At 40.5% G+C, this 11,863-nt stretch overlaps 1 protein-coding gene across 1 annotated transcript; it reads left to right on the forward strand.

The window, feature by feature from the left end:
- On the forward strand, positions 1,828-2,844 carry LOC109224276 (DNA topoisomerase 1-like). The gene has a single exon (XM_019388863.1). It carries the CDS (start codon positions 1,828-1,830, stop codon positions 2,842-2,844), a length of 1,017 nt encoding a protein of 338 aa, XP_019244408.1.

Below are 11,863 nucleotides of genomic sequence, written 5' to 3' on the forward strand. Positions count from 1 at the left end.
TCCAAACCAACCAAGAAAAGCAAACAATCACCACCCAAGTCTACTCCTAGGATTAGAGCTACTAGAAGCACAGGGCTGGAAGGACATGGTTCTTCATATGGATGGAAAATTGGCCAGGAATGAACTTGTAGAGTTTATGGCAAATGGGACAGTGAAGAATGGGCTGGTGACTAGCACAGTGAAAGGTGTCAAAGTAAAGTTCAATGCTGCAAAGCTGGGCAAGATTGTAGACATCCCTAGTGAGGGATATGATGATTATACAAGGCAGAGGTGGCCTTGCCTGGATGGGTTGCCTACTGATCTTCAGATCACAAGGAACTTTTGTGACACCACAACAGATGAAGAGGTACCTGAGGCCAGGGCAGTTCAGAAAAGTGAAATGAGGCCAGACCACAAAGTGCTTTTTGAATTTGTCAACAAATGCCTTCTACCCAGACAGGAAAGAAGGCATACAGCAAATTATATGGATCTGGTTCTTATGCAATGCCTGNTGTAGGACTTTGTGCTCGTTTTCAAGATAATCCTAAAGAGTCTCACTTGACTGCTGTCAAGAGGATATTGAGATATCTGAAGGGGACTACTGAATTGTGCCTATGGTACCCTAAAGGTAGTAATTTTGATCTAGTAGGTTATGCTGATGCTGACTATGCAGGTTTCCTAGTAGATAGAAAAAGCACTTCAGGTATGGCTCACTTTCTTGGTTCATGTCTTGTATCATGGGCCACCAAGAAACAGAATTCAGTAGCCCTATCTACTGCTGAAGCTGAGTATGTGGCTGCTGCTTCTTGTTGTGCTCAACTACTGTGGATCAAACAACAATTAGTAGACTTTGGTATAGAAGTGGGATGCATATTAATATTCTGTGATAACACTAGTGCTATAAGTATGACAAAGAACCCTGTTCATCATAAAAGGACCAAGCACATAGATGTTAGACACCACTTCTTAAGAGATAACTATGAGAAAGGGTTAATCTCCATAGAATTTTGTGCTACTGATAAACAAATAGCTGACATCTTCACTAAAGCACTGAGTAGAGAAAACTTTGAAAGGAACAGGTTGGAATTAGGGATGATTAAGATCACCTAAAAGGTCCAGTTCAGAATGCACAATGAAAAAAAAAAATTTTGGCTAGGAGTTCTTAATTTTTGTGAATATTAGACTAATTTCTACTCAGTCTCATACTGTAAATAGTATACTCTTGTGACATGTGTCTATGCAATTCACTAATCTCTTACAAATTTTCTATTTTGACATTTGAGGCATAATCAAGAGAAGTTTCACTTGAAGAACCTGGTTCATCAAATTATGCTCATGAGAAAGTTCAGGTATGTTTCTATTCTTTGCACAATTAGAAAAATTTAATTATCAATCATGAGCAAGAGTCCTAGATATACCAAACGTCCTAGCAATCCTATCCGTTGGGTCAATTGAACCACTTTCATTGAAACTAGAAGTCTAAATATAACGGCACCTTCTCCTAAATTCTAGTAATTCAAATTAATCTCTACTGAGATCGGAACTCTAAATTGATTAGACCTCTATGTGACTGCTAAAAAGGCTGCAGTTTCTGAGTAATAATTACCTTCTTAAAAACCCCAAACCACTCAATAATCATCAATTCCTCACAAAACCCCTGATAATTCTCTCTCGTCTCTGAAAGTCTCCAAAGCTCTTCACACCACCAAAATTCTCTTAGGGTTTTCAGAAATTCCTCACCATGACAAATCCCCAAGACAATCCTGGCATTCCATCACCCGTTTCACCCAACACCTCATCTTCTACACCACCAGTCGAAAACCCAAACCTAGATTCCATCGCCAGAAAATGCTAGCAAGAAAAACTGTAGCTACAGGTTCTTTGAGAAAAACTTTGAATGAAAAGCTTCAGTCCAGTCAAAAGAAAGCAGGCCCAGCAGCTGAGACCAACTCTAGCTCTGAATCTGATGATTACATCTCCACCAGTGAAGACGATGAACCTGGGTCTTCTGAACAGGCCAAAACTATAGAAACCCAAAGAGAGGTAAAATCTTGCTATGTTTTTTCTGATGTAGTTGAAAGGGAGGAAAATCGATTTGTTTTGATAGGGGCTGCTAGAGATGTAGGTGGGACTGATTCTGGGAAAATGAGGAAGAACAAGAAGAAGGAACCTTTAGCCATATGTGGGGGCGGGGAAGAAGGAGTCTCGAAGTCAGGGGGAAGTGGTGAGGCTGCTGCGGTGTTGACTAATCTAAGTAAACAACAAGATGAACCTGGTTCATCTGATGAACAGAGTTTGGCTGACTTGTTGAAGAAAGTGGGAGCCAGCTATGACCCAAAGAAACGCAAGGCTTCCTCACAAAAGACCCCTGCTGCATCCAAACCAACCAAGAAAAGCAAACAATCACCACCCAAGTTTACTCCTAGGATTAGAGCTACTAGAAGTAGGGTCAGGGAAAGTGAAGCAGAATTAAAGAAGGCTTTAGAAGAAAGTAAGAAAAAGAGGAAAGAGAAAGGGAAAGCAAAGATAGGTGAAAGCTCGGAGGCTGTGGTTGAAGAGGAAGAGGAAGAGATGGAACAGGTCCATCTAGAAAGGAGTACTACTGTGGAAGTTCCCACTACCAAATCAAAGGGAACCAGGACTTCTGCCAAGAAGCCTTCCAAGCCAGTACCTGCTGAACCTGTTCTTGCCAAGAGAACAAGGTCAGCTGCAAAAGGAAAACAAGTGAAAATTGCTGAAGAAGATGATGAATGGAGTGAGGATGAAGGAGATGAGTCAGAGAAGGAACAAGACAGATATGCCATGTTTGGCAAGAGGAAAATTCTGAAAGGGAGACTACTCAAGGACCTGGAGGAGCCAGGATGATAAGGCTTCTGACTGCACTAGAAGCACAGGGCTGGAAGGACATGGTTCTTCATATGGATGGAAAATTGGCCAGGAATGCACTTGTAGAGTTTATGGCAAATGGGACAGTGAAGAATGGGCTGGTGACTAGCACAGTGAAAGGTGTCAAAGTAAAGTTCAATGCTGCAAAGCTGGGCAAGATTCTAGATATCCCTAGTGAGGGATATGATGATTATACAAGGCAGAGGTGGCCTTGCCTGGATGGGTTGCCTACTGATCTTCAGATCACAAGGAACTTTTGTGACACCACAACAGATGAAGAGGTACCTGAGGCCAGGGCAGTTCAGAAAAGTGAAATGAGGCCAGACCACAAAGTGCTTTTTGAATTTGTCAACAAATGCCTTCTACCTAGACAGGAAAGAAGGCATACAGCAAATTATATGGATATGGTTCTTATGCAATGCCTGAATGAAGGGAAGCAGATCAACTGGCCTGCCTTTATTGTAAAGCTGCTTGAAAGGGTACTTAATGGCTCAAAAGCTCATGCCATTCCCTATGGATTTATCTTGACAACTGTACTTGAAAGATTGAATGTTCCCCTGAAAAAGTGGGAAATGGCTTCGAGCAAAGAGCATTTTGGCAGCAAAACCCTTCAAGCTTGTGATTATATGCTCAGTAAAGCTCCAGTTGAACCTGGTTCTTCAGTAAAAACTCCTGTGAATAGTAAGGTCAGAGCCTTAGTTCAGGAGGTTGGGGCAAATGACGCTGAGATAGCAAGGCTTCAGGCCAGAGTTGCTGAATTGGAGGGAGAAAGGAATGGGTTGAGAGCTGAACTTGCTAAGGAGAAGGAGAAAAATGAGAGCATGCTTCAACAGATGCTCAATCTGCTACAAACCCAACCCTCCAGCTCTTCTAAGCCTTAGATATTCTGTCCTAGTGTGCACCAGTCTAGACCCCCTCAGTGACCCAGTTTGGGATTTAGTTGTTTATTTTCTTTTGCTCATGGTTTGGTAATTTTGTTTTTCTTCTTGTGGACTGCATTGTAGAAACACCTTGCTAATCAATGAATGCAGCTTTTCTTGCTTTTTGTTAATTCTGATCTTAATAGGTATTTGTGTTGAGTTGATTTCTGATTAACTAAAGCATGTGTTCACTTGCAGTTGCCCCAGTGGCCATGAGTACTAATTAGGTTACTGAGATCACATATTTATGCAACTTTTCGATGATGCCAAAAGGGGGAAGATATTGTGCTTTAAAAGAAATTGTGTCTATTTTCTGAACAGTGATGTTTATGACCTAATTAAATCTGGCCCTTAATGATAAGTAAGTGATGATATTTTCGCTGAGTTCCACAGGTTCTATAATCAGTAAAAGCACTGAGTTTGTCATCATCAAAAAGGGGGAATTTGTTGGCCCAAGATCAGTTGAAGTTTTGAAGAATGACAAACGAACTCAGTAAAGGACCAGGTTCATCTAAGGAGACACAGTTGTTATGGCCCATACACATGAGATGCACGTGAAGAAGATAAGTCCTTGAGATCAAGCAGCAATATCTTGATGGATATCTTCTGAACTGATCGAAAAGATTGTATATAGGATAAGGAGTTGAAGTCTCCTTATGAAAAGAGAATTACATCCGGATCAAGAATATGGATTAGGAGTTAGAGTTGTTCTTGGACTCGAATTGTCAAAGGATCCGCAATTCGAGTTCTTATCAAACTCTGATTACTAACTCTATAAATATAACGATTGTTCACTTTTACAGGTGAATGCACATAAGCAGAAGTTAAGCATATTTGAGAGCAAAAAGATCAAGTCTGATTTGCAAGCAACATATGCGAGATACAAGTGTGCACGTCTGAAGCTACATGAACTAAGATAGAAGAACCAGTTTCATCATTGTGTTTATTCTAAGTCTAGTTCAATTGTAGTAGGTTTTCATATTGTACCTTTTAGCTTTATCTAGAAGCAATTGTAACAGGTATATTGGGTATTCAAGTTAGAGTTAACTTGAAAGTGTCGCAACAGTTGAGGCTGTGTGCTACACTGGGATTAGAGTTAATCGTTAGGTTTACAAAGAGTTTTGTAAATGCAGTTTTTGGCTCAGTGATTTTGGTGGAGTTTGGAAAAATCCTACTGAGTAGTAGGTCGTGGTTTTTTCACCTTTTGAGCCAGGTGTTTTCCACGTAAAAATCTCTGTGCACTTTACTTTCAGTATTTATTATTCCGCAAACTATTGTAGTTAGAACACTTAGAAGAACCAGGTTCTTCTAACGCGAAAATTAGGTACCACACAAATCACCCCCCCTCTTGTGTGGTATTGACGTTTAAAACATCAGACGGTCAAGCAGAAAGGACTATTCAAACGCTTGAAGATATGTTGCGGGCTTGTGTCTTGGATTTCAAAGGTAATTGGGATGATCACTTGCCACTTATTGAGTTTGCTTACAATAACAGCTTTCATGCTAGCATTCAGATGGCCCCATTTGAGGCATTGTATGGAAGGAGGTGTAGGTCTCCGATTGGATGGTTTGAAGTGGGTGAAGTAGAATTGATAGGGCTAGATCTCGTGCACCAGGCTATGGAGAAGGTTAAAGTCATTCAGGAGAGGATGAAAACTGTTCAAAGTCGCCAGAAATCCTATGTGGACGTTCGTCGAAAAGAATTTGAATTTCAAGTTGATGATTGGGTGTTCTTGAGGGTATCCCCTATGAAGGGAGTCATGCGATTCGGGGAAACGGGGAAGTTGAGTCCTAGGTATGTCGGGCCGTATCGGATCGCTCAAAGGATGTCTCTTTCCTGTTTATCATCTTAATCAGCATGTTTACCTTCTGTTTAAGTTTCAAGCTCTTTTGTTCATTGCTTTAGACCAACATGTTTACTTCTGTGTTCAGATTTCAATCTTTCTTGTTTATTGTCAACAAGCTTACTTCTGTGTTTAAGTTTCAACTTTTCTTGTCTATTGCTTTAAGTCAGTGTAATTATTTCTACCCTTAAGTATGGCTGTTAGACTTAGGTATCTCCTGTTAACTAGCATGCTTTCCTACAACCATGTTTCTATGTGCTCTTTATTCAAGATTCCTGTGTTCCCCAACCCCTGATCCCCTCTCAATGAAATTTTTTGTCCTCAGCATGCCATATGATCACTTAGGGCTAACTAATAAATTAAGTTGAATGTGAATCCTTGCTTTGATGTTTTATGACTATGTTATGTGTGCTTTTGGTTTGCTGAACCCTTGTCCAGAAGGTTTCCTAAACTGTTTTTCACTCCTGATATGTCTTCACCTCTAAACTGTTTCAGACTTCTAACATGTTTTCACCTCTAAAACTATTTTCCCTCCTAAAATGTTTTCCCCTGCTAAACTATGCTCACCTCTAAACTATTTTACTTCTGGACTGTTTCTTAAAACTGTTTTCCACTCTTTCAAGCACTATCTTCCACTCCTACTCTTAGAATACTTAGGATCTTGCCCCTCCAGTGTGTGTACTGCCTAGGAATCCATGAGATTCCTCTAAACTTTGGCACACTGGGGCTGGCCTCTCCACACTATACAAATAACTACTTCTCTTTAAAAGGATCTTGGTGTGAGCATTGCCCGGGGTCCCTGAGGCCCTTGGGAACTTTGACATATCAGGATATACTCTTTGGACACCATGAGACTATGGCACTTTGGACTGTTTGAAGGCCTGATTTTTCAGGTTCACGTTGGGCCTATTGAGGCTCCTTATAGCATAGCTTGGTTTATTCTGTAATTCATTTTCTTTATGGTCTGTAATAATTCTTGTAAATAGATATTGGGGAAATTAGTAAAAAGGGAGGGATTCTTATATAACTTTTGTGGGGAAACTGGATAGAAATCATGTCCTTAGGTTTATTATGACTATTTGCTTGCATTAGAGATTATGTTCTTAGGATTATTTACTTGCATTAGACACCATGCCTATAGGTTATTGCAATGTCTGTTATTTAGATACCATGGCTATAGTTTATTGCAGTGTCCGTTATTTAGATACCATGCTTATAGGTTATCGCAATGTTTGTTCATTTAGATGCCACGCCTATAGAGATTAAAAATAAATTTTGCATTTTACACAACATGACTGTAAGTTTAAAATCAGTCTTTACATGTCGACAAAGTTTAAATCAGTTTTTGCATGTCAATCAGGTTTTAAAACTAATTGCAGCATTTATATGCCAAGCCTATAGGATTTTTTAAAACCAATTTCTGCCTGTAGTTACCGGTATCCATAAGTCTAAAATCAGTTATTACGGCTAGACAGCATGCCTATAGGATCCAAACTGGCTGCTTAAAATTGTTTACTGGTTTACTGTACTCCTGATCAATGACTAGATACCATGTTTATAGGACATCACTGTTACGCGCCTAGGCAAGCCTGTAGGGCGACTAAAATCATGCAAACTATAAAATTATGCTTTTTGTTATTTGTGAACTGTCCAAATTCAGCAAGCCCTAAAATCAGTAGGCAAACTGACTAGGTCCTTATCGACTCGCTTTAACACAATGCTGCATATTCTGTTTGTCATGCTCACCTAGATATCCCGCTCTAAGGATCCTTTGAGATATCTGAAATCCTGCTGTTTGAGATGTGCTATTATTTGCTTATGTGAGGAGGTAAAAGTGAGCCTTTAATTGCCTTTATGTGAATGTCCTATTTGTTCTTGCTTGTCGCCTGGATTTTTCTCCTTTAAGTACTTTAGGAAAGTCTAGAATTGCCTAAATTAGAGGTCTTAAACACCTCCAGGGCCATAAGGAAGGGACGGGTAATGCATGCATAGAGTTCGTTTAATTAAAATCGCTTATATAACCTCTAATGGGAGGGTAATTGGGTAGTAAAAGGATATGATGACTTGTGCGCTAATGCTATGTGTAGCACCCCAACATGGGGATGATTACCAAGCATTGTACAGAAGTGATCCTGTAGGCTAAAAAACTTAGGGCCCCTATTTACTCCTTGTTTTAAATATAATACCCATTTGTCTAATTTGCTTTATCTGTTTATAAGACTAATTCACATAATCTGAGTTCGGCCGGGACCCACCGTTGTGGACCGCGAGGGGCTCCTAACACCTTCCCCTCAACGTTATTTCGAGCCCTTACCCAATCTCTGATAATGTAAATTGGTTTTATAAGTTACTTGCTTTAGGTTCCCTAACGCACCTTAAATCTATTAGGTGGCGACTCTTCAAATTCCGTACCCAATTCCCAAAAGGAAATGAGTTGTTCCCAATGGATTTCAAAACCCAGACTCCGCGAGGAAAAAAGGGGTGCGACAGTGCCATGTGATATGGTGGATTAGAGATGGGCTGAGTGCCTGTCGCCAAATCAGTACTAAAGTTAATTTCACTATCGGGTGGAATACCTGACAGGTCTGCATGAGACATATTTGGGAACTCCATCACTATTGGAGACTCAATAGTTGGAGTATCAGCACTAACACCCCTCTCAAAGGACAAATCTCCCAAACACTCCTTCCTAACCATCCGTTGAGCCTTCAAATATGGAATCACTCTACTAGGAGTGTGACCGATAGAGCCTCTCCACTCCAACCTAGGAAACTCGAGCATCTCCAACGTCACGGTCTAAGCGTGACAATCAAGAATAGCGTGGCATGGAGATAGCTAATACCTACCAAAATCCCTTCAAAATCAACCATACTAAGTAGTAAAAGATCGACTCTGGTCTAATAATTCCAATAGTAACTCCGCATGACCTATATACACGATTCACCATAATTGAATCACCCACCATCGTAGATACATGAACGTGCATATCTAAAGAATCATGAGGCATATCCAAATAAGGAGAAAAATAATATGACACATAAGAGTAATGGAAATAGGGTCAAATAACACTGAGCCATCCCTGTGGATCACTAAAATAATACATGTGATCACCGTGTCAGAGCAACTGCCTCTAGCCTGGCGGGAAATGCGTAACAACGGGCCTGACCGCCGTCTGGCTGACCTCCCCCTCTAGGGAAACCTTGTACTGACTGAGACCCCCCTTAGATAGCTGTGCGGGTGGTGTAGCTGCTGGTGCTGAAATCATAGGCTACGAGCTCTGCTTTGGGACCCTACTCAGAAGCTTGGGGCGATCCCTTTTGAGATGACTCAAGTCTCCACACTCAAAACAACCCCTCATCTAACAAATCTGCTGACCCTGATAATCTAAATAACCACATATGGAACCTTTACCTAACTGATGAACCACGATGAATCTTGCGAGCTTCCTGAGCGAGCCTAATAGGACTACTTCTGGTGTAATGTCAGTGGCCTCCAGACGAGGCAATGCTTAAACCACCTAAACCACAAGCCTCTTGGCCTCCTGCTCCTCACGCTCAAGCCTGTGAACCTACTCCAAACGTTTATCACCTCAACTACCTGATCCAACCTAACATCCCTCTCGGACTCTCGAGTCAAACTGTAACGTAGACTATAGTTGGGGCCATCAATGAACCTCCTAATCTTCTCGCTCTCTGTGGGAACCAATCATACTTGATGATATTCCAATCTCGTACTGGGTCATCGTTATATCCCCTTGTCGTAGCTACTCAAACTCTTTACGCAACTTCCCTCTACGAGTATGTGCGGAAAACTTCTCTAAGAAGAGAATTGAGAACTCATGAGATGAAAGTGGTGCTACGCTAGCTAGCCTGTCTCAGTCATAAGTCTGCCAACACTTGTAGGCTACCCCTATTCGCTAAAAAGTAGTAAATACAACTCCACTGATGTCTACAATACCAATGTGCGAAGAATCCGATGACATTGTGTAATGACTTGGCCGATCGTTTTGTGTATTGTAGCCCCGTTCCCTTCTTATTGCTTATTCTATGTTCAAATGTGGTTATGTGACTTTCCGGGATGGTTAGTTCCGGGGATGTTTCAGATTGAATTCAGACACTTAGTCCCATGGTTGAAGGTTTAAGTTGGAAGAGTTGACTGGAGTTTGACTATTTTGTAGACGACCTCAAAATGGTGTTTTGATAGTTCCAACAACTTTGTATGGTGATTTTTGACTTAGGCTTATGTCCGGATATTGATTTGGAGGTCCGTAGGTTATTTTGTCTTAAATTGGCAAAAGTTGAAAAGTTAAAGGTTTGGGAGGTTTCGAGGTTTGATCAAGAGTTAACATTGTTAATATTAGGGTTGTATTTTGGCTCTCGAAGTTGGAATAGGTCCATTGTGTCGTTTATGACTTGTGTGAAAAATTTGAGGTCATTCGGAATTGGTTTGATATGATTCGACATTAGTTTTAGAAGTTGGAAGTTCATTAGGCTTGTATTGGGGTGCAATTTGTGATTTCGATGTTGTTTGATAAGATTTCATGCTTCGACTAAGTTTTATCATGTTTTTGGACCTGTTGGTATGTTTGGATGGGGTCCCGGGGGTCTCGAGTGTGTTTCTGATCAAGTTCAAACTCATTTTGGACTTGGAGGAGTTGCTGATTTCTGGGCATCTGGTTTCCTCTTCCATGACCGCGAGGAATAAGACGCGAACACAAAGGTCATTGCTGGTAGGTGGGCTTGTGTTCATCATGCTCGCGAGATGCAGGACACGTTCACGAAGCTTTGGATATTTGTGCAACGTGAACGCATGCGGTGGGACACATTCGCAAAGAAGGAATGTGAGGTCGGGGGATTGCATGTGTTTGTTTATCCGCGATCGCATAGGTGTTGGTTGCTGACCATCACGTGTGTGACTAGAAGTTCGCGTTAGTGTAGGATATTTGGGGCCTATGATTATTTTTTTCTTCGCGATCATGACGATAGTCCCGCGATCGCAATTCACAGTAACTGGGTAGACTATTAAAAACCCAAATTGAGGGTTAGAGTATTATTCATATTGTGAGTTGTAGTGCTAGGTTTTGGGCAATTTTGTATGGAATATTTCAAGATTTATACTAGGGTAATTATTTTTGACTCGGATTTATTATTATTTCATGATTCAAACTTTATTTTTAGCATTTAATTAGTGAATTAAAGTGAGGAAGTGGGGGATTTTTTGGTAACTTTGCAAACATGAAAAATGTAGGTTTGTAGGTCGATTTGAGGTCAGAAATGGATGAGTTTGCTATGGTTGGACTCTTAATCAAATGGGTATCCGAAATTTGTGAATTTTGTTGGGTTCCGAGGTACGAGCTCGGGGTTGACTTTTTTCAGTTGACTTTTTGATTTTGGTTAAAGATTTAGCTTTATCTTTTATAATCAATTCCTATGGCTTTTATTGATTATATTTAGTTGGTTTGGTTAGATTCGAGTTGTTTAAAGGTCGATACGCGTAGCAAGGTCTTGTTAGGGGAGTAATTTGTCTTGCTCGAGGTAAGTATTTTATCTAAACATGGTTGAGACACTAGTTGCATGAATTATTTGCGATAGCTACATGCTGTGAGTGCGCACATGTGTGCGGTCCTAGACCATGTGCTAAAACCGGGGTATTTATCTGTTACACCCCAAGTTTTCATACGTGAGAGTACGTCGTAAGTCATTGATGTAAGCTCGAAAATGAGATTATATTTGGAAGCAAATAAAGTAAGTTAATCATGTTACCTTGGAGGTTACAAATATTTAAGATCATGAATAACAAGTACCAAAAGGGTTGGAAAGCTTAGTCGCTAAACGAATTGAAGAAAATAAGTTTCGTCAAAAATCGACAAGTTTGGAATGTTATAACATATTCTTTTGGGGTGAGACTAGGGTGATTAACATGATGAGGAGGTTAATTTATGAGTTATTGTAGTCGTATGATAGTCGTGTGTTATGTTTTTAAGTCAAACGAGTTATGGAACAAAAGTTAGCAAAGGTCATCATAAGTTGCATTCATAATGTGCTGAAATTTAGGTCAAATGTAGATGCACTTTTCTCCCAATATACTAGGAATCAATGGATGATCTACATATCAAATTGAAGATCTACGAGTCTAATTTCCAATGCATTAAACCGTTCGTCAATACGACATCGGAGTAGAGAGATATTCGTGTTTTCGCGAGACCGCGCAAGCAGGTCCCAATGGGACCCACTT

This window comes from Nicotiana attenuata, chromosome 3 (assembly GCF_001879085.1).
Source record: "Nicotiana attenuata strain UT chromosome 3, NIATTr2, whole genome shotgun sequence".
Lineage (NCBI taxonomy): Eukaryota > Viridiplantae > Streptophyta > Magnoliopsida > Solanales > Solanaceae > Nicotiana > Nicotiana attenuata.

What these genes read in the sequence shown, in the direction of transcription:
- LOC109224276 (XM_019388863.1), top strand. Translation starts at nt 1,828, where the DNA reads ATGCTAGCAAGAAAAACTGTAGCTACAGGTTCTTTGAGAAAAACTTTG.